At 44.0% G+C, this 23770-nt stretch overlaps 1 protein-coding gene across 2 annotated transcripts in view; it reads left to right on the top strand.

Moving 5' to 3' along the window:
* ADGB (androglobin) overlaps positions 1–23770 on the top strand; it is a 2161023-nt gene that overhangs the window by 2005575 nt on the left and 131678 nt on the right. For both annotated transcript variants that reach the window (XM_069606692.1, XM_069606693.1), the window contains one exon: positions 12690–12783. In XM_069606692.1, the coding sequence (XP_069462793.1) occupies positions 12690–12783 (94 nt within the window). The remainder of the gene's footprint in view (positions 1–12689; positions 12784–23770) is intronic.

Below are 23770 nucleotides of genomic sequence, written 5' to 3'. Positions count from 1 at the left end.
GATGACATCACTGATGACATCACATGTGCATTTACCTTTCATGAAAAGTTTGTACAAGGGATTCTTAGTGTAATGTTAATATGTTAATAAAAAAAGTGTAAAAGATTATTGGAATAAATATCAAGTGCTAATCAGTGCATTAAGCTATGCATTGATATAAATGGCATTATATTATTAACTTCAATACAGTATACTAAGGTACTCATGCAGAAACATAGGCATTGTGTGCAGCATACATGATGGAGGTGCAATATTCATAAGCTTGCCATGTTGAATAGTGAAATGATAACTGTTTTCATATTAGAGTTTTGCGTACAGTGACATTTGTGATAAGTAGGTAATAAAACCCACTTACTACATAATTGCATTATTATAGACAAATCACGAAGAGACAACACCACATACAAATATAAATTTATATACAAGGGAATTGAAGTAAGAAAAAGAAACAGCAATAGTAGCAGAAAGTGTTCATAACCTAACTGATTACTTTTATGCAGAGAAATGATTAACCATTTAACCATAACGTCCCATTAACAAAGTTTTTTACTGAATATATATATATATATATGTGTATATATGTATATATATATATATATATATATATATATATATATATAATGGTTTTGACTTGTGGTTCTAGTTTGAGCCCACAGTCCATGGAAATTCCATGATTTTCTATCTCTGTTGAGGTTTCAGGTCTCATTCCCATTTCTACTAGTCAGTTTCTAGTTAGTATTGGTTATAATGACATTTTTATATTGCTAATGACGCCAGTGAGGGGGTTGTTTGAGTGAATATCTGGGGCCACAGTACAGAAACTTTGCATCGGTGCAAGTGCAAAGTTGCACGGTACTAGCTCTAGGGCAAAGATTGCCCTATTTTTAAAAACAATGGGACACATTAAAAAACCATTGCACCTCGACAAGTGCAGTTTGGCAAATTAAAAGCACCAGGGCTAAATTGCTCTCATGAAAAAAAGATGCATTTTCACTACATTTTTGCACCAGGGCAAAGTTTGCCCTAGTGCTAATACGGAATGGTAGCACTAGGGCAAACTTTGCCCTGATGCAAAAATGCATCTTTTTACTATACACTTTATCCAACCTTCCCCTTCCTCATATTTAAAAAGTACTGGCACGAGAGAGAAGACGACCTGCCCTCGTGAAGATCACCTTTGTAAGTACTGCTAAGATGGAGAAATGCAAAGGAATGAAGATGACCTTCAGGAACAACTCTAAGGATTATAGTGGTTGCAGGTTTCCTTTTGGTTCCCTCCCAGTAGAAATAGAGGAAGGAAACCAGGAAGTGTTGTCAGTCACTCCCTGGAGGAGGCTGTAGCCAGGAGGACACGCTGCTGATGCTAGAGGCGAGGCTCTGAGCCAGAAACCAGGAGGACCCTTGAAGGAGCAACAGGGGTCCTTGCTTACTTGGGAGCTCCGGGAAAAACTGTTAGGAAAGATTCCCATTAATGTGCAATTTTCCCTCCAGTTGTGTACCCCCCAACTTTTTGCTGCTGTTTAAACACCCTAGCCTGACTTTTGCCAGTGAAGAACAGCCTTCTGCTGCATTCCACTGGGCTTTCGTTATGGGGAAACTGACATGCCCTTAAAGACAGTCAGTACTGGGAGACTTTGTTTCCCTTAGTCCTTTCCAATGTTGCAACGTTTCTGCAACATGTTGCAAGTGCACAATGTATCTTACACTACAGTGCCCTTTGGTCTTCCTTTCCTTTCCAAAGGCCCTAGACTCCCTCAAAGGATTTTTTGGTAGAAGTGCAGATCTCACTTGGACAGGGCTGGTGGCAGCTTATCTTTTCTCATATTTTTATCCCATTCTTGCCATGCAAACCGTGTCTACTGCGGTTGGCACAGGAAGGTGGTTTGGCTCCAAAATGGCCTTGCCACCAGGTTCTTTGTCCTGTCCTTTGGCCATCTTGTCCCTTTGCCTTCCCCAGGTCAGGTAGACCCGGGACAGTCCTTATTTGGTCATGCATTTGCCCGACAAATGCAAGGCTTTTTGCAGGCACCTGCATGCCTTGTGTGTGAGCCCCCAGGCTGTGGGCTGGACTGTCTAGTTCCAATCCACATCCTGGGTGCCAGAGATTCTGGTGTGATGGGAATGACTGGGACCACCGTGGTCCATGATTTGTCCACGGCTAGTTTGCTTGTATGTGAGCAGATCTCCCATCGGGTCCTCGTCATTCTGGCACAAAGGAGATTCTGGATAAGAGAAGGCTCAAAACACCCATACCAGGTTGATCGCTTGAGTTCTCACTGAAGCTGGATAAGGATCCAAGCGTCCTGAAACTAAGAAGCCGAGTCGAGGAACCGCTGGGGACCTGCTGGAAGGTTTGGCACCCTGAGCCTGCTGTCATCCCGCAGGACCCCTCTGCATCTGATCGCACCAGAAGGTCCGCAAAGGCGCTTTGCCCCATTGGAATAGTGGGATCAACTATTCTCGGCACCTTCATCCTAACCTGCAAGCGAGCCTCTTCAGAAGTGTTCCTGGGCCAACCAGCGATCTGACCAGCTTGCGTAGGACCTTTGCTCTGAAACCACCATCATTTTGAGTTGACTCTTGAAACTTGGTAGATCGCTAGCTCTGTGTTCACGGCACTCACACTGAATTTTGTACACTTGGCATTTCCAGTTCTGGAATAAAGAGAGAGAGCCCGAACCCATCCGTGGTGACGAATTTTGCAGGTCCCTTGCTGCTGTGCCCCTCTGTGCCCTGAATCCTGCTGCAGTGAAACTGGCCTGATCCCTTCACCAGGAGCGGGGAAATCACCACTGTCCTGCCATGGAATCATCGCTATAACTCAGCCGGTGAAAGCCGCAGATCCGTACAACTGCCGCATTTGAACCTGCAACTGAAATCCACTCGACTGCCAAAGTTTGGTCCGGAGTGCGCTGGGGGTCAATGAGTACTTGCAACCCTTACCAGTGGTCCCTAGCGCATCCATCCATTTTTATGCACGAGTGTCCACTGAGGGCCACTCACCTTTCAACAGGTAGCCTGTGCTACCGTCCCATTCCCAACTTCTGGAACTTGTTCTGCCCTATTTGGGAGACCCTCCACGAATAGTGGGAACTTATTCTTCATCGCCTTCCTGAGCTGCTACAGCCCATGCAAGAGACCCCGTTTTTGCTCTACCTCACGATCGCGTGCACCAGCACCTGAAAGTACTTTTGAGCACTAGGCTTCATTCTTCGTAGGGCCTGGACTGCCTCTCCATAAGGAGTTGATTGATGAAGAACTGCCTAAAGACTATTTGCACTGCTTGCCCCCCCTTTCCTTTTAGGTTTTGGAACCCACTCTGTGCATTATTCCTTTAGGCCACTTGGTATTCTATATATGTTTCATAGTAGTGTTGTGTTGGTTTGAAGTATTACTGTGGATAACTGCTTTGTGTTTGATTTCAAAGACCTTGAATAAATGTATATGTACTTTTGATATATACACCTGACTGGGAGTAATTTGTGTTTTCCTTTACTGTGTGTGCTCATTGTGGGCTTTCAGTCACCCTCATCCCTCCCGAGACCTAGTCTTGACCACCGCCAATCCTACCTTGATTGGTCTGGCTTGTCCAGAAGGTTACCCTGTTCCAAGAAACTAGGCTGGCCTTCTGAACCTCTGCCCACCAGGTCAGAGTTCAGAAATCCATCTTAACAAAGACTGCACCATCACCCAGCTAAAAAGGGAACCTGGGGCCCAGAGTCTGCCGCTACTGTGCAGCCCCAGAACGCATCAGTCTGGAGGAAAGAAGCTGTCCTGTTGGAGAAGAGGTGCAAGCGCAGTATTACCAGTGGCCTCCTAAGAAGCTCCAGGATAGATTGAATAGCCATCCACCCCAGAAGACAAGCTGGGGCATTGGGCCCACTGCAGGAGGCAGACCCAGGGAGATGCAGTCCCTCCCAGAGGAATTGCAAGGAAGCTGCTGACCAGGGATGCTCTTGGTAAGCGGTGGTGTGGTCCCTTAGTGTCCTGCAGTCAGCAGGACACCCACAAGGCAGAGACCGGCTAGGCCACGGAGAAAATTGCTGCTTTCCACTGTGGAGATGGAAGGATCCGTCAGCCGAGGCCTGAGTAGCTGGCCGGAGCACCGCCATCAAGGGTCAGGGACCCACCATTACCCAGGGGAAGCCTGAGAGCAAGAAAAGCTGGGTGCAATGCCACAAAGGGTCTGGCACCCACCATTATCCAGTGGAAGCCTGGAAGCAAGAGAATCCGGGCAGACTAATGCCACCACAGGTCTGGGACCCACCATTACCCAGGGGTATTCTGAACTGAGGAAATCAGGGCGGAAGATGGCCACCTACCCGGGGAAGATCAGGACAAATGAAAAAAGGGTCTGGGACCAACAGCTATCCCAGGAAGGCCTGGGAAACCAGAGTTGAAGAAACTGAGAAAGAGAAACCCAGGGCAAGAGACCCCAACCCATTAGAGAGTGATCTGGGATATAGAAAGTGTGAGGCTGATGCAGAGGATCGCACTAGGGGAAAGGAGACCCCAGTGTTCATGAAATAACAAATACGAATACAACCCTTTGTGGAGATGTTGCTGGAAAACACCTAGGGCAAGGGATCACCCTGGGTGTTTACAAGGTAACATTCTTTGTTTTTGCCAGGTTTACTTTTGAACTGGAGTTAAACACTCAAGGGGAAGGGAAAACCTCACACTCCTACAAATTCGTAGAACTGTACCAAACATTCCTTTGAACTGTCTGTAAACATTCTAGGGGAAGGGAAGACCCCCCCTAGCAAGTTGAACTGTGCCATATTGTGGAAACCTTGTGGACATCCTGAAGCCTTTTCTTTCTGTGAGGAGGACCTATGAAGAACTTGCCATTTTTGAACATCAGATGGAGCGCTTTTTGGAACTTTCTGGTTGTTTAACATTGGGGCTGTCAGCTAAAGAAGACAAAACCTTATGCACTTTCCTTTTCTTCCCTTAATTGTAAGGGACAGAATTAGCTTAGACCAGACGGTGGACTTTTATGTTTTACTTCTGACCATCCTTAGTTTTAGTTTTGAGGTAGGGCAGACCCTCTTAGTGCTTAGCGATAGTCTGGCCTTCCCCAACCCCTTTTCCCTTCATGGTTGTCTGAATATATGTTTTTAGCCCAAACAAATAGGCTACCTCTGTCTCGTCTCTCTCCTTCTGCACCCTTACAGCACCCACAGGCAGAGCACAAATACAGAACAGTGCAGTGCACCTATTTTATTTTATTTTTATTGAGTATTATACAGTATGACAAACAGTCAACTTTTAATACTATCCTTCACTTAGCAACCAAGATACAATAGATTGAACATTTTAAATACATACAAGTTGAAAACAAGAAACATAAAAATTAATAATTCATTAGAATAGATTCAATCTTGTTCCACGATATTTACAAACAAAAAATAACCAAAAAAAGAAATTTTAAAAAAAATATTTCGGTTAGCATTTTCAACATTTTGGCATTCGAAATTAGGTAATTTGAAATATTCACTATAAACCCCCAATGTAATATTCATTATATTGCTCACTCCCCATGCTTGCATATACCCTATCCTTATGTCTTCTAGCACTGTGCAGCTCAGTATTAGATGTTTAGCTGTTTCTATGCAATTATCCTCACATAATCGACAATGCCTGGGCATTCCAGTATGTGCTACGAGCATTTCATAAGTGTTCATATCATTAAGCTTAACTCTAATGTATGCCCAAATCATGTGGTTCCCCCGGAAATCGGGCACTCACACGCATTTGATGTTATGCTCCAAATAATGCTGCAGTGGATTTTCCTGCAAAGTCTACTAAAAATTGCTCTCGATCCTGCTCTTCAATCAGATTTCGCATCTCTTTCTTAAATCTCACAAGTGAGAGAGACACACTTTCACCATTATTCAACTGGCATGCATTTCTTGAATCACACAAGCTTGCGCAGTAAACATCCCTCCAGTTTTACCCGCTCTGTCACCATCTTGATTGCCCAAAATTCTAATCCATAGGTAATTATGGGCTGAATGTTGCTGTTATATAATTTAAAGATGGTTTCCACAGAATACCATCCCTCCTTATGAGCCAAGGATTTGATGGCGCCGACAACCTGGGCAGTCCTGAGCTGAACGTTCTGTAGCTGCAGCATGCCATCTAATTTTGAGTCAATAATCACACCAAGATATGTATAGGAATTAATTGTCTCAATCATATTTCTATACAATGAACAATTACACAACTTGCGTACCATGAGTTTTGTTTTGCTAATATTGATCTTGAGTGAGTTTAACTGAGCAAATTCCTGCAAACGATCCAGCAGTGACTGCAAACCCTTGGGGGTGAGATCCAGCAGTACCAAGTCGTCAGCGTGTGCTAACCACTGAATACCTGTATCACCCATTTTTGGAGGAATCAAAGTAATATTTGCAATGGCATCACCCAAATATGCTCGATAGAGGTTAAACAGAGTGGGTGCCAAAATGCAGCCTTATTTTAAACCAGAGCAGGAGTTATTCCATTTGCTCTCTCCTCACGGTTGGTTCATCCTCACTCTTACTTTGGTATTCCTATATAAGGTGATAATCATGTTAAGGAAACCTTTGCGGAATGTTCCATCGAATCAGCTTCTCCCATAGTCTACCCCGATCAACTGTGTCGAATGCCGCACTGAAGTCAGTGTAGGCTACATAAACAGGCAATTTTCTTATCAGCCACGACTGTTCAACGATAGTAACCCGAGATAGCCCATTATCATTAGTGCCAGAGCCCTTAATAAAACCAGTCTGGTTCATAGGAATGATATTGTTTTGAAGGACCCAGTTATTTAACTCTGCGAGTAGAATTTTGCAAGAATTTTCAAAGGGACATCGAGCATTGCCAGTGGCGTATAATTACCAGGTTCTTGCCTGGCTCCTTTTTTATATATAGGAACCACGTTGTCAGAATAAGTTGGGAGAAACCAATCAGATGGAACAACAAATGTAATGCACCCACCCAGATTCTCAATTTGTTTTTAATCAATTGATTGCAAGTGTCGTCTGGGCCAGGTGCTCTAGAGCATTTACATGTAATTTTCATAATAACTGCACATTCTAACCGATATTCCCACAAAGCATTTGTGCCAATATCATCTAGGTCAGAACAAGTGGAAGGAATTCCCAGTTTGCCTTCAATATGCCTAACCCAGTCTCCCTCAAGCACCTTGCATATCTCTATACAATGCTGTTTGTGCGAATTAACAATTCTCCAGAACATTCCAGAGTCATTAGTAACACTACAGTGTACGCATTCCTTCCACTTGTTACACTCCCTTATATGTGTAGAATGCAGAATAGAAGAGTGACACGCAATTATCTCTGAGAGCACCAGGTATCTGAACACAAATATAGAAGTGTAATGCATGTACCTCAAAGAACCCCTCGATAGGGATCACAGTATACAGCAGTGCAATGCACGTAGATAAAGTACATAATCTAGAGTAGTGAAATGTGCCTATACCTGAGAACACCCATGTAGAGAACACAATATAGGGCAGTGCAATTCACTTATGTCTGAGAACACATAGATAGAGAATGCAATAAATACGAGTGAACTGTGCACATTTCCTAGAGCACCAACAAGCTGAACAAAAATATAGAGCAGTGTAATGCACTTATCTCGGAGGATACCTAGAGAGAAAACACAATATGTAGTGTAGTTCAATACACATAGTTAGAGGAGCACATAATATAGATTACTCCAATGGGCTTATGCCTGAGAACACCCGGGTACAGAACACAATACAAAGGACCGCAATGTGTTTGTGTGAGAGCACCTGGAGGAAGAACACAGGATAGAGGAGTGCAGCGCACATATGTCTGAGAACACCTAGCTACAGGACGTAATACAGTGGAATGCAATGCACTTATGTCTGAGAATACCTAGATGGAGAACGTTAAATAGTTGAGTGCAATGAGCTTAAATCTGAGAACACTGTGAGGAGTCAGAAATTTGAGGCGGACAACATTGTGAAGGTTTTTCAAAAGATGCCATTTTATTTACTCAAAACGTTGAATAAACACTTCACTATCCCTATCCTGACCAGGATTTCCCTGACTAAAATAAACTAAAGGAAACACTCTAACAAAGGATATGTGTCTCTCACACTTATAAATACAGTAACTCAACAAGGTAATACATGGCAGTTGAAAGGCAACAAAATACTATAATAGTTAAGTTCACAATATAACAATCTCTCTTTATGATCTGGGTGAACTCCCCTTCAGAAAATTCAAGCAGGATTCTGCTCCACAGTTCCAAAAAGAAACAGGAAAATCCTGGTTTGCAATAAAGGCCCAGCACAGTTCTTGGTAACTCTGACTTGACAACATAAAGTTCACAAGAAAGTTTCAGTGCTCCAGTAGTTCAACAAAAAGGTTCTTTCTCTTCCTCTTGTACTAGTAAGATTCAAAGTAATCTTCTTCACATAACCAAAGAATATTTCCCCAGTTCATAAGTAGCAACATACATTGTCTTTGTCAGGATGCTTTGCAACAATGTATTGTTTCTGAAGGTAAATAACACTTCTGCAGCAGTTTCATTCCGTTCTTGCTTTAGCAATGAAGTTTGGAAAACTTATTTGTTAACACCACTTCATAGCACTTCATCAACTTCTACCTGGTTTACTTCCTTGCCAGGCCTACTACTTGAAGTTTGCTATCCGGTTATACTCCTCTGCCTGATTAGTCAATTACAAACAAGTGCCTCTGTGGTTAAGATCACCTTACAACAGCTTTGTAGTGTTTATCACTTTACAGCATCAGAATTTAAGCAATTCTTCAGGGAAGGCAAGATTCACATCGGTGCTCTTTAGTACTCTTTTGTACTTTCCAAAACCTCTGCAAGTATGCTCCTCTCCTTCTCAACAACCTTTAACAGAAGGGCAGCCTTCTTACCACTCTTGTTTCCCCTCTGCGTTATCAACCAACCACTGACAAGGATATGGTTTAATTCTGCTTCTTCCCTGGCTTTGGCAATGTGGGTTTATACCAGCTGTTTTTATATGCTTCTTCAAATATGGGCCATAAGCTTTACAGCCTTTGGAACTTTCATTAGTCCCTGCCTGCCTTTGGCAATAGCTGTTAATTTTAAATTGCCTTGTTTTTACTTTCTTTAGGCTTGGGTAATGGTTGTCTGCATTAGGTTTTAAAAGTATTGCCCCATCTTATGGCTGGGTTCTCCATAAACTCACATGCATAAAGAAACAGTCGCTTGGTCTTGAAAAATAATGTTTTCTCTGGTTTCTGATAGTTCATTATTCAAAATTGCCTTCAGTATTGCTTTCATTCATATGCAAGTATTTTCCAGTGTGAAAACCCCTGTATCGAGCATGCGAGCGGTCTTGGAGCACTGCGGTGTCACTATCAGCTGGTAAACTCAACGGATAAGGCGTGCATGTCCAATTCCCTCGCTTCTCACAAGTACTCTGCTTCAGCTGCTCCTTGTGACCCGGCAACCTGCTGCTTTTGGTCTGCCGCCACGCCCGTACCATTTGTACACAGAGCTTCCTTTGCTCCGGAAGCTTTCTGGTGCTCACCGGCCACCAGAGACAGCCTGGTGGGTAAGAAAGCTCTCCACACTTTTGCTTCCCGCTGCCGAGCTTCTGCAAAACAGTTCTTCAGAAGACAAGCTTCCCTCTCTCATGCTTCCCTCTGTTCAACCTCTGCATTTAAGACTTCTGGAGGAAAAGACGCTCTCAGGACCAGCTACTGTTCTCTGCTTGACAGTGGTCCAGGCATCTTCTCCCTCCTCCAGTGTCTGCTTCTGTTGCTTATACTGCTCTCCCTGCTCACTAATGGCCTGCACCTGAGGGGGCCTTTTAGGCCTCCCAGTCTCCCTCAGGTGTGGGTTATTCCCATAAACAAGCTGACCACTCCTCTTTAGCCCTCTTCTTTGTCCCAGTACTTTGGGAATTATGCGACTTGAAGTCCTTAATGACAACATTACTGTTTTCTAGCTTGATTTTCAGCCTCAAACTCATTTCTTTTTCCCAGAACATTCTTTAAAGGAATATCATAAGGATCAATGACAAGTATGGATTGTATAGAGGAATGAAGTCCTTCAGAGTTTGAATTGTTATTTTTCACAGACTTCCTTTCACTGTACCTTTGGGAGTTCGGGGAGGGTCTGGCTCTGAGTCTCCAGGGTTTTAGAAGGGTTTTTATTTCTTTCAATGGCTACAGGTGTATGGGTGTTTTTACCATATTAAGAGGTTCAACTTGGGTAACAGAAACATTGTTATGACAACAAGCAAATACATCATTTGGTATTGAGGAGATGTCCACTCTGGAGGAAGACAAATACTGTGTCCCGCCCCACAGAGTCCTCTCATTCCTCTGGGCCCTTTCTCCTCCCAGGTGAACCTCCTGCAGAACTCCGCCCCAAGGTCAGGATCAGAAAGTGTCTGCCTTTTCCTGGCCATCTGGGAAGAGACTTTAGGCAAGGGTTTAGTGAGGAATCTGTAGGATTCCTCACATCAACTAGGTAGAGGATACAGCATAGAGGAGTGCAGTGCACTTATGTCTGAGAACACCTAGTTACAGAATGTAATATGTAGGAGTGCAATGCGGTTTTGTCTGAGAACACCTAAATAGAGAACATAATATAGAGTAGTGCAATGCACTTATGTCTGGGAACACCTAGACAGAGAATGCAACGCAGTTACCTCTGAAACCACCCAGGGGGTGAACACACTATAGAGCAGTGCACGTATGTCTGAGAACAGCTAGATAAAGAACACAATACAGAGCAGTGAAATGCACTTATGTGAATGCTGAGAAACGGAGGTTTGTAACTGTACTGTTTCCTGTGTTCAGTGGGTTTTTTAAAAAAAAATATTCAGGGATGTTTGTCCAGTGTTTTGAAAAACGCTCATACTCTGTGTTATTAATGTTTTTACATTTCTTTACTGCAAACAAATTGCAAATAACTGTATTTTTTACCAGTGTTTACAAACCAATTGCGTTAATTACTGCATTAATCATTCAAAAGCCAGAAAAAAACGAATAATATTTGTAAACTCCTATCACATGTTTAGCCAAAAGAATACCATTGAAGCTCTATTTTCCACATCCTGAATGGAAGACTGCAAGTCCCAGAATGAAAAGTAGTTTTAGGCCTACACAGTACTATTATACTTTCAGCACTTAAAGCTATATAATAAAATACATTCTGGCATAAGGTTACTACCTATAGTAATTGTTTTGTGCAAACTTCTTGCTAGTTGTTGTGCATGATCTTAAAAAATGTGAATATTTACAAGACTGTTGAACCTTTATTTTGTGTGTCAAAACAGAAGACATCTAGTATATAAAGGAAGTTTTTTTTAACTTTGTGGCTCTGTTTGATTGTCTTGGAAGAAGGCAGACTTGGTAGTTAAGTGGAGCTTTCTTTTGAACTTACAGAACGAAATTTCCGAACAAATTTCCAATTTCTGAAATCTTTATACACAAAAAGGCTCTGCTGCTAACAGATACAGATCAAACAAAGGCCCCTTTTAAGAAGCTGACAGGACACCAGTCTGCTTAACTGATTAACTTTTCTATCCTGTCCACCTGAAAGCTTCCCTCAATGGACATTACATCACTCACCACTAATCCCGTCTTTGTTCATTTTTACACTTGCACTTGTCAGAGGGTGGGAACACATTTTATGTAAGACAAAATTCTTAAAGCTTTGACGGATGCTGATCGGGAGTAAGCAAAAAAATGGATGTTACTGCTGCAAACTAGTTGATATTTTTTCAGTGACTCGCAAGAGATTCAAATTGCTATCCGGGTTCATTAAATTGGGCAGTATTAAGCCAGGGCTGATCTTGTCTAGTTGTTGGGATAGCAGTCCAGGTTTCTGCAATCTATGGACCTGGGTTCGCAGATCTCACAGGAGCCAAACTTCCTGGTTGTTTGTGATTACAGCAGACCTGTTCAGTCTGTGCGCCATGGACAAACCTGTAGGAGGTATCAGGGCGTATTCCATAGAGTGTATGTGTCTGCATGCATGTTCTTCACAATTAAAGGGACCTAGGCAAATTCCCTGAGAGGCATGGCTGTATAGCTCCGGCATAACGTTCACCCTAAAGGGGTTCGTGTCCCAAGGAGTCGATCTGTGTTCTCGCAGTCTGGTCCTGAGACCAGGCACTCGTGGGATTAGTAGTTTTCATTTAACAGTCGCCTGCTTAAGCAAACAGGCTGGAATTCAGGGTGCAAAGGGATTCTCTGTATATCTCCTCTGTGGGTATTACCCCAGAGCGTACTGGTTCTCCGGCCCCTAAGACTTGTAAATTGCTGGCACCTGTAGCCAAGCAGGGAATCTCATCACAGCATCTTAAGGCAAAATGTTGCAGCCCGTCTCTGTCAGTGAACACTGTAAAACAGACTATCGCAGACATGGCTTATAGGGAACAATACATCACTCCTCCGCTGCCATCTCAAACAAAAAACAAACATTTTAAGTGGATTGCCACTGGAAATCTAAGGTATTGTGGTCCGCATTAATGTGTATCACTAATGGAAAAATGTCAGTTGTTGAATGGGTTTTGCTTGTCACAAGATTATATATACTTTCATAGCTCTGAATTTAATTAGTTTACAAATAACAAATTCAAAATAAAAGTAACAACATTCCTTCTCTATTAAAGTAAAGGACCTTATCTTTTTATGCAGTTGCGCCTACTGAAACATCTGAAGTGCAACCAGAAACAATAGTAGAAGCACCACCCAAAAAATGGGAAGCCATGGACCTCACACCCTTCATGAGGTAAGTTATGACCTGCTGAAACATATCTAACAAGAAAAGGAGTTTTGTCATTACCAATTAATCCTGTGTCTGTATTAAGGCTACATAAAATGCAGGCAACTCTTTCTAGGTTAGGTTGAACACACTGGTCCAATCAATGCTGTTTTGATGATGAACAATAGATCACTGTCATCAATAGTGCCTTATGGTCACTTATATCTGGCCCTGATTTATCAATGATATTTGCCATGGTTTACCTTGGTCCGTTTCCCTGTAAAATGCAGACTTCTTGGACATACTAGTGTTTTCATTCGTGTGCTAAGGAAATCAGGTCATTTGTTGGAATTTGTTTCCAAATTGCATAGATTTTTCTTGTGCGAGTGTGTTTTAGCAACAAAACAAAAGTCCAAAATGTGGTCCCCTCTGACATCTCTCAGAAGTTTTCTTTGCAAAATTCCTGCTGTGCAAATCCATTCTCAATAACTACATTGTATGTTATTTCATCCAGATTTTCTGCTTGAACTGCTTTGTTGCTTACATTTTACACAGCCATCACCCTTGTCTCTCCCTTTTGTCCCCTCCCCAATCCCACTTTTAGTTTCCTTATACTGTTGGCTCTCTGCTTTTATGTGATGTTGGTGCTCGTCAGCTCCCGCCCCCAAGCTTATGCAACTTAGAGTGCTCACATATTCATCTGACTTTTTCTTTCTTTTTTTGTTTGTTGAGGCCCTTCACTTTTCTGCATCCTGCTGCTTAGCCACCATATTGTTAATTCATCCCCAGTGTTTGTACAGAAAAAAAGTTTTCTTTTGTTTGACACTATACCATTTAGTGTGTGATTGCTGGATTTTTTATTGCATTTGTATTGCAAACATGTTCTGGCAACCAATTTTAAATCAGTGGAAATGGGGACACATCTTTCAACAAACATGCTTTGTGACAGAGTGTAATTGATATTGTCAGATTTCAGTGAGTGGGTTTTCAGTTTGACAACATAATCCCCTGAGAATGTACATCACTCTGGTTAATGGGAGTGACCATTAGGACAGCAAAACGACTGCAAGGGTGTGCTAGAGTGTAGTGAGTGATTGAGTCTACCAAATATAGACCAGAGAAGCCTTGTGCAGAGAGATTCAAAGGTAATGGGAACCATAGAGTGAAGCCAGCAGTTGATCGACCAAAGGGCCAAGGCCGAGAGTCAGGTCTTTAACTTCATCCTACAAAGTCGATGATCTGGGAGGGATTGCCTCTCCACAGGTAATGAGATCCATAAATATACAGCAGAAAATTAGAAGGCCCTGTTTCAGGTTACGGATGTTGGTCACCTGCAGAACTCTAGATGGAGCAAGTCCCTGCTTGGTAGATCCTGAGTCTCAAATATGATGGACATCTTAATAAATTCACCACGTGTACACAAGACTGGCTACAGTAAGTTACTTAATCTTAATACAATGAGCCTGGGTCAAGCAGTGGAACTGGCATAATCAGGGTGTGTGTGCACAGGCACAAAGTTCCTCAATGGGAGCAAGGGTGAAAGCAGGCACAGCATCCAAGACTAAATAACTTGAGCCAGTGAGGGAAATAAGAATGACAAATCCTCTGCGGCCTAGAGATGCACCCATTGGATGCCAATTTCATCATATATAAATGTTAATGCATCCATTGGATTCCATTGTCACCACACATATTTGTTAAAACCCTCTGCCTGTTGTGAGGTTGGCGTTATGGAAGGAGACACAGACAACAGAGTCAAGGTATAGGAAAATATTTTATTAAAGAAAAGGTCAGGATGGATTAAGACCTAACTTGCCCGATACTAAGGTGGGATTTCCCTACCTAAAGAAACAAGTCTGTGTCAGTAAGTTCAAAACCTATGCTAGCCCTCACAGCTAAAACAAAACAATGTGCAGGGATATCAACCATAAACTAAACAGAATGTTCAGAGCTATTTCCAGCGTGGGCTTATTCCTCAGCTTCTTTTCACCAAATGTCAATAGGTTCATTATGATGTTCAATTTACCTTCTAGTGTGCTTGAAATCAAAAAGCTCCATCTTTTTATACAGGTCAGGATTCCCTTCCTCAAGTTCAATATGGTGTCCAGTCAAAGTAACGAATACATAGTTTCGAATTGCAATATTTTCGAAACAAAAGGATCGGAAAAAAAAGTTTGAATGCCTTTTTTTAAATGTATTTTTTTTTCATATAGAAAAAAATAGCGGTATTTCCCCGAAAAACAGGGATTTAGGGGGGGATCCTCCAACAAAAAAAAAACGTGCATTCGATTTTTGTTTTTAGATTCTTTTGATTCAAAAGTATTGCATTCGATCCTTTTGTATTCGACCCTTTGACTATAAACCGTTCATCATAAAGTTCCTTGGCAGCACGTCTCAGGATGCCCTTACCCCCAAGTTCAATATTAAAGAATAACACAAAAAGGAGCATCTTGAGGTTTGGCTCTTTAGACAACATTTCACTAATTCTTTACAGTTCAGGGTTCTCCTCACCAAACATTGTATGCATCAATGGTAGGTTTCCTCTTCAAAACAATAGCAAACTTCCTTGTTGACATATATGGTTCCCTGGTCTTGGCGTGGTTGTTAGACCATGCGGTCCACCCGTTACAGGTCACACAACCATGAGCCTTGCATTCACTTTTAGCAAGGTTCAGTTGAACATATAATGGTTCTCTGATCTGGGCGCAATTATTGGATCACACGATCCACCCATTATGGGTCATGCAACCGGGAACCTCCAGGTTTTCTTGAGTAATTCAGTATTCAGCCGAACAAGTGTTTCCTTGACTTAAACTCCAACTTTGCACTGAGAGCCTTTCGTTCAGTGTAATTTCCTGTTTGCTTTCAGTTCATTGTTTAATAATCGTAGTTGTGCTGTTTCATATCTTTCAATGTTCAAAATGGATTGTATTTTGGCTTTCTTTTCACTTGGATATTCAATCGGTGCAAGTTTATCATATTTCATTCTGTTCGATATTCAAAAAATGTATCTTTGCTGAATTTCATTAATTTCAATGTTCAATAAGTGTAACGTTGCTGCTTTCATTCAATTTAGTAGTCAATAAGGGCAACGTGATTTGTTTCATTCAGTTCAGCAATTCATAAGTTCAACTTTCTTTCATTCAATTCGGCATTCATGAAAGACAACTTAGCCTGTTTCATTAAATTAAATATTCAATTGACGTAGGCCTGTTTGTTTAATTTTGTTCGCATTCAATTTGGTGTTTACAAAATGCCCCTTTGCTGGTTTCAGTTCATTTCCACATTCATTAAGTGCAGCTTGCCATTTTCATTCAGTTTAGTATTCAATAATGTAACCTTTGCCAGGTTTCAGGGACTGCTAAGTTATGTGTGTTCCATTGGAGCACTTGGGTGTTTCTGGTGTCTCTGACACTTAACTGCGTCAGCAGCTTCTTCCTGTGCAGCCTTTCCCCAGCCGCGAAAGCCTGTTCGCCGGGTGTGTTATTCTGCCTCCTCCTGCTCTCGTGCGCAGCTTCGCCTCCGCTTCCCGATAGCTTTTGCTGCACGCCTTCACTTTCGAGGGATCTCAACTTCTCGCACGGCTCATATTGCTGTGCCATCCTGTTCCCGTGGTTCTCCTCCTCTCTCTCATTCGTGCCTCTGCAGTCCACTTCTTATAACACCTGCAGCTGTGTAATGGTCTGCAGGTGTCCTTAATTAATTAAGGCTACCTGGTTCTGATTATAGGGACATGCCTGATCTTCCTTCATCTTCCTTGTCCTAGTACCAGAGTGGTGAGAGAAAATGGTGTCTATTACGCACAGTTGCTTCTTCCTCGTCTCAGTACTAAAGTGGGGAAATTGTGTAATGTTCCTAATTCTCAAGTGTTTATTCTTTGTATCATTACTGGAATGTGAAGAGTGTATAATGTTTCTAACTATTAGTTTTTCTTTCCTCATAACAGTACCATTATATTCCCAAAGAGGGGAATAAAGGGGTACTGCCTTACAATTACTCAAAAAGGTTGGGGAAATGTTAGGCAGGTTGTTATGAGGATAAGGGGGATACTGTGGCCTATCCCAAGGTACCTCATTCCCAATTCTTCTTCTCCTCTTTCTCATATGTCGGGTGAATAATGTTTAATGTTCTTCTCCTGGACAAGGGAGCATGGGGAACAATATCCCATAACTACCTCTGAGATAGGGGTTTCTTCCTTAATGGAAAATGTGGAATACCGCGTCTCACCTAAGTGCATCGCACATCCAATCCCCAAGGAGCCTCTACCCAGGTGATCCTCCCTCGCTTGTCCACCCACAGGGATGGGATCCAAAAGCGATGGCCCTTCCCTGGCCACCTGCATAGAGGATCCAAGGGGAATAAATGTGAGAACGCCCTGCAGTTTCTCACACTGTCCACAAATTAGTTTACAGCAAACACACAAGTATTCTATTTTTCATCAAGAGAAACCATCCATCCTGAAACTTCAGATCAACAAAGCCATTCACATTGCCATCCCAAACATCCTGCCGCAATATCTGGGCAGCAAGAGAATCATTGCCCTAATCAAAATTTATGTTTTTTTCAGCATTTACTAAACAAGAAAACTGCTCCCCAAATGCTGTATTTAAGCGTGTACCAATCCCTACCATGGTCTGGGGGACGAGACATGGAAATTAGTTAAGTAAACAGTCAACGTTTTCTAAGCAGCTTACTAAATGCTTAGAGAATATATGAACTGCTTGCAGGAGAGTAATGTTGAACACCACTTACATTGTTTTTTTACTTATTCCATTTGCTTGATAATCGCTTGAGAAATTTTAAGCAAACATTTCTCTTTGTCTAGAGAGTGCAAGCTATAGATCTCTGGGAGAAAACTATTCCCACATCCAGTGGCTCCTCAACATACACCTTTTTAACTTCGTCCTCTGAGAATCTATTGGGCTAGATTGACTCTTAATGCTGCTATTTCTCACACATACCGCTCACTTGTCCCCTTACTGCCTTCTCTTGTCCCGTGCTTTGATCACACTTATAAAGGTACTAACATATGCTCTTTCATCAACAGATGTTTTATCTTTGAAATTGTCACAGCAGCAAGGCTTAGATGAAATAAAGTATTTATTCCCTCTTATGGCACACGAGGACATCATATACATAGCCCCCAACTCATCAAAATTGCTTTTTGTGCCATTTTACTGCAAGCAATATCATTGCATTTTGACGTTTGTTTTTCTTTTGTCGTTATGTTCCTCCCTTCAAAACAGGGTGACCCAGGACCCAGTACGTCTCCTCTGCCCCTACTGACCTCTCCTTCTGCGCCACTTTCTTTTATTATTTTGTCTTTTTTTCCTCGTTTGCCTCTTTCGAAGGGATTGTGTCCTCCGACGTATTCCTCATCTTAGATATCTCCTTCCAGCTTTCTCTAGAGGGTGCTGCGCGTCGACGTCCTCCGAGTCGATGTCCCTCGACAGCCGCCGTATCGACGTCGACGTCATCCTGCCTATAAAGGCTGCGCGCAGCGTCCGTTGCTCAGTTCCGTTTTTCCGCGCTTACTCAGTGCCTCGGAATACCGTTGCTCAGTTCTTGTCAGATTAATACCATTTACCTCGAGTTATTCGATCCGTACTCGATGGCTTCCTCGTCGGAACCGACAACTCCTCGATCCGGCTTCCAAAAATGCCGAGATTGTGGAAAAAAGATGTCGCTGACTGACCCTCACAGAGTTTGTCTGTGGTGTTTGGGAGCTGAACACCATTGTTCGGAGTGCGAGGACTGTATGTCCATGACAGCTAAGGCCCTGAAGGAGCGCAGGGGGAAGCTGGAGAAAGGTAAGACTTTTAAAGCTTCTTCTTCGTCGACGAAGTCGAGACACTCGTCTCCTCGTCACCATTCGCGCTCCAGGTCTCGGAGTGGGTCCCATCACTCCTCGAGATCGAAGCACTCGAAGAGGAGACGTCGAAGATCCCCTTCTCCGTCTTCCTCTTCCTCTGTTTCGCCAAAAAGAATCCCTTGCCCCACGAAACATAGTTCCCGGGCTGAATGGGAGGAATTCCGCAAAAATATGATGAGCGTCTTCGAGAAAGCGGCCTCGACCCCCTCGAAGACTGCCGAGAGCAATGCTCTGGTCGAAAGACCCAAAGGTCAAAAACGCAGCGAGTCGCAGTACCCGGCGAAGGAAACCTCTCGAGCGCGTCTCGAACCCTCGAGTAGGACTATGACCTCCAAACCTTCCTCGAAGGTTCCGTCGACGCCGTCGACGAGGGTTCCGTCGACGCCGAGGTCGGTGTCTTCGACGCCATTGTCGAAGGGACCTTCGACACACGGGTCTGTCGACTCGACGCCAGCTTCGACACCGGCGTCGACGCCAAGAAAAGTCACGGTCACGACACACCAAGTGACTATCCCCAGGTCCTCGATGACGATGGCTTCGAGATTGTCGAGTAGAATCCCAATTCTGTCGAGGTCATCGAGGCCTCCGCCTTTGTTTTCGACGCCGGCGTCGACGACATCGACGTTTTCGAGGCCGATAATGACAAGTTCGGCACCCTCTGCCTTGGAAATGGGATTTACTCCCTTTATGAGTTCAGAACAATTGAGAACTATGTCCTCAATTTCGGAAGAGGGTGAATTGTCTGAACAGGAAGACACATTTGAGTTGCAGGGACCTGTAACCCCAATTAGAGAGGAATTTTCCTCTGAAGAACGCAGGTTAAAGGATCTTCATGATTCCTTACATGAGGCAAGTGGGTTAGACACATCCCCTGAGGTGGAGTTTGCTAGGCCAGACCCTGGGGAGCATGCTGAAACCCCCTATAGAGCCTTAATGGCCAGGATCACAGAGTTTATGGGGTGGTCTGCACCTTCACATTCTTTCCAACAAGATGACCTCACGGATATTCTTGATAAAGGCCCACAGGAGGATCCTGTGGTGCCTTTCCATAAAGTTCTTCATAGCAAGGTTATGACAAACTGGGAAACCCCAGATGTCGTCCCGGCAGTAAATAAAAGACTTTCTACAAAATACAGGGTATCCTCTACAGACCCGGAGTTTTTGTCAAAACACCCATCCCCAGAAAGTCTGGTGGTACAGGCAGCATCTTCTACCGATGTCAAGACGGCTTATCCTACCGTCCCACAGGACAGGGACGATAAAAAATATGATGCTATGGCAAAGAAAGTTTTTTCGGCATGTAGCATGGCGTTAAAATCTGTGAATGCTACTTGCACCCTTGCTAGATTCAGCCATACACTTTGGGAGTGTGCTTCTACAGCGGCTGACTGCATCCCGGAGGGAGAAGAAAGGGAGGCGTTCCTGAATATCATACAGGACGGTAAAGGCGCTATGTGCGAATCCCTCCAGACGGGCATTGATTCGGCTGACAGTATCAGCAGAGCAATGGCGGCAAGTACTTCAACCAGGAGATTTGCTTGGTTGAGAAAGTCTGGTTTTGCCCCAGATGTGCAAGCCAGGCTCTTAAACATGCCATTCGATGGCTCTTCTTTGTTTGGGAAAAAGGCGGATGACAGTTTAGAAAAACTGCAAACTTCAAAAGCAGCAGCAAAATCCCTAGGCGCTGCAATCCGTCAGACACCTCTTCGTCCCACAGGAACCTCTGCGAGAGGCAAGTCCTTTCGCTTCTACTCCGCATTCGGAAGAGGTAGAGGACGACCGGCTCAAAGGGGACAAAGAAGAACTACCCGAGGTGGACTGGGTAGATATTCAAAGGCCGCAGCAACAGCAGGTGCCTCTTTACCATCGGCATCTGCATCAGCCGCCCCAAAACCACTCTGAGGACTTCCCTCACAGGACACCTGTAGGAGGCAGGTTGACTCAACATCTGGCGGAATGGCAGGCTATCACGTCAGATGCTTGGGCATTGGAAACAGTTGCTCAAGGTTACTGCCTGCCTCTCCTACGCATACCTCAGAGTCATCCACCGGGGATCAGCTCTCAGAAAGCTCCAGATCCGCTCCTCTTGCAGGAAATTTTGGACCTGCTAGAGAAAGGGGCCATAGAACCGGTACCTGTAGCGGAGAGGAACAAGGGCTGGTACTCCCCTTACTTTCTCATTCCAAAGAAAGACAGAGGACTGAGACCCATCTTGGACTTGCGAGAATTGAACAAATTCCTCAGAAAAGACAAATTCAAGATGGTCACTCTTTCTCATATCCTCCAGGCCCTTCAGTTCCAGGACTGGTTGGTATCTCTGGACCTTCAGGACGCTTGTTTCCATGTGCCTATCCATCTCAAACACAGGAAATACCTGAGGTTCGCAATTGGCAACTCTCACTATCAATTTCGAGTGCTGTCATTTGGGCTGACCTCCGCCCCGAGGGTCTTCACCAAGTTAATGTCGGTAGTGGCGGCAAGTCTAAGGAGGGAAGGGATTCATGTCTACCCCTTCCTGGACGATTCGTTGATCAGGGCTGTCTCTTCGGAACAAGCTCAGATCCAACTAAATCACGTGTGCCACTCCCTTCACAGACTGGGCTTCTCCCTCAATTTAAAGAAGTCACAAATGATACCATCGCAGAGACTCCAGTTCATAGGAGCGATCCTGGACACTTCCCTGGGAAAAGCCTCGCCACCAGAGATGAGGGCTCAAGATATTCTACAGATGGTTACCAAGTTTCAAAATGCCCAACGTCTCCCAGCCTTCGACTTTTTGAGGTTGCTAGGCCTCATGGCATCCTGCATTTTCCTAGTGCCAGAGGCTCGCCTGAGAATGAGATCCCTCCAGTGGGCACTGAGGACTCAGTGGTCACAATTCTCAGGGAAAATGACAGATCTTCTTCAGGTTCCCGACAGGGTGGCTCGAGACCTTCAGTGGTGGGCCTGTCAGGAGAACATTCTGAAAGGAGAACATTTTTGGCAACCCTGGCCGGAGATAACAGTAGTCACAGATGCCTCACTCACGGGGTTGGGAGCCCACGCCAACGACTTGACCATCAACGGTCGTTGGTCTCCATCGGAGTCCAGACTACATATCAACCTGTTAGAGCTGAGAGCCATCAGACTTGCGCTGAAGGCGTTCCTGCCAGCTGTACAAGGGAAAAACGTCCTGATAATGACGGACAACACAGTGGCCATGCATTACCTCAACAAAAGAGGAGGCGTAGGATCACTACCCCTGTGCAGAGAGGCGATGCAGCTCTGGTTTTGGGCAATCCAAGAAGGAATCTCTCTATCGGCAGTTCACCTAGCCGGAGAGAAGAACTTGACAGCGGACGCTCTGAGCAGGCAGAGCACAGTCTCCCACGAGTGGGAACTAGCTCAGGAAGTCCTTCAAGAGATCTTCGCCCTTTGGGGAACCCCTCAGGTGGATCTGTTCGCCACCAGCGTCAACAGGAAATGCGATCTGTTCTGCTCAAGGGAATTTCCCCCGAGAGGAGCTCTGGGAGACGCGTTCATAGTGGACTGGGATTTTCCGCTTCTGAACGTGTTCCCACCGGTCACTGTCATTCCTCAAATGATCAGGAGGTTGAGAAGATTCCAGAGAACCATGATCCTAATTGCCCCGGATTGGGCCAGGAGAACGTGGTACCCAGACCTTCTAGACTTGTCCATCTGCCCTCCAATTCGACTTCCACTCAGAGAGAACCTACTCTCACAGAAGGGAGGTCAGGTTCTCCATCCAGACATCAAAACCCTCAACCTTCACGCTTGGCTTCTGAAAGGTTGAGGTACAAGGATTGGGACCTCCCTGATGATGTTATGGAGGTGTTGCTTTCGGCAAGGAGGCCAGCAACAAAGTCTTTATACCGCTGCTGTTGGAACAGATTTTGCAGCTGGTGTAGAGAACAGAATATCGACCCTTTTTCATGTGGTACACCAATGGTTTTGTCCTTCCTTCTATATTTGGCGAATTCAGGCCTTCAAGTTGGCACCATTAAGGGCTATCTCGCAGCGCTATCCATCTTTAAGCGCACTGCGGAAGAACCATCCTATTTCAAATGACCCTTGGTAATACAGTTTCTTTCTTTTTTTTTAAAGCTTTTGTTTATTGATTTTACATAGATGTCACATAAGGGATAACATTACAACTTAAAACAGTCCCATCCCCCTCCCCCCTCCCTCCCATCTGATCGGATGAAATCATAATGTCTCGGGTTCCTATTATGCATTGAAGATGTCTGATATTTTGATGTTGTGGGGGCACCATTGATTCATAAAGTCTGATTGGAGATATTGCAAGGTCCCTTCCCATTCTTTCGCGAATATGTCTCCAGTTCCTTGGATTTTGTGAGTGATTTTCTCCATTGATATATGGGACCATACTTTCTGTAGCCATGTGTATGTCAGTGGGGTATGCTTATTTTTCCAATTTTGTGCTATGGTGGTCCATGCAGCTATAAGTAATCCCATAAAGCTTCTCCATTGTGTTTTACTGTATAGTCTTGCTGTCTCATCTCTGATTCCGCAGAGCCACACCTCTTCCCCCATCTGCCCCACATCCGGGAATATTTTGCCCATTTCGTTTTTCACTTCTTCCCAAAAGGGTTTTATGCCCTTGCAGTCCCACCATATGTGTCTCCATGTTCCTACTTCATCACATCTTCTCCAGCAGAGGTTTGGCGTGTTTGGGTACATCGAGTGGAGCCTCTCTGGGGTATAATGCCATTGTGTCATAATCTTGACCCACATCTCCCTGGTTTGTGCCGATCGGGTCATTCTGGGGATCTGCTTCCATAGGTCTGCCCATTGACTATCCGTTGGTTCCACCCCTAACGTTCTGCCCCATTTTATTCTGTATGTCCATTTAATGTCTTCCCCTTGTGAGTTAATGAATTTGTAAAGAGTTGAGACCCACTTTCTCTACCCCGTGTTGGAGATAATGTATGTAATACAGTTTCTAAAGGGGTTAACCAATGTTTATCCCCCAAGACCATTCCAAGTTCCCCTATGGGATTTAAACTTAGTACTAACTTTCCTGATGGGCACACCTTTCAAACCACTCCATTCTTGTTCGCTAAGGTTCCTTACCCTTAAAACTGTTTTATTAATAGCACTTACATCTGCTAGAAGGGTGAG

The sequence above is a fragment of the Ambystoma mexicanum genome, chromosome 4p (genome assembly GCF_040938575.1).
Source record: "Ambystoma mexicanum isolate Mex_15411 chromosome 4p, UKY_AmexF1_1, whole genome shotgun sequence".
In the NCBI taxonomy this organism is placed as follows: domain Eukaryota; kingdom Metazoa; phylum Chordata; class Amphibia; order Caudata; family Ambystomatidae; genus Ambystoma; species Ambystoma mexicanum.
The sequence above is the reverse complement of the archived record's forward strand: the minus strand, read 5'-3'. Positions and strand labels throughout refer to the sequence as shown.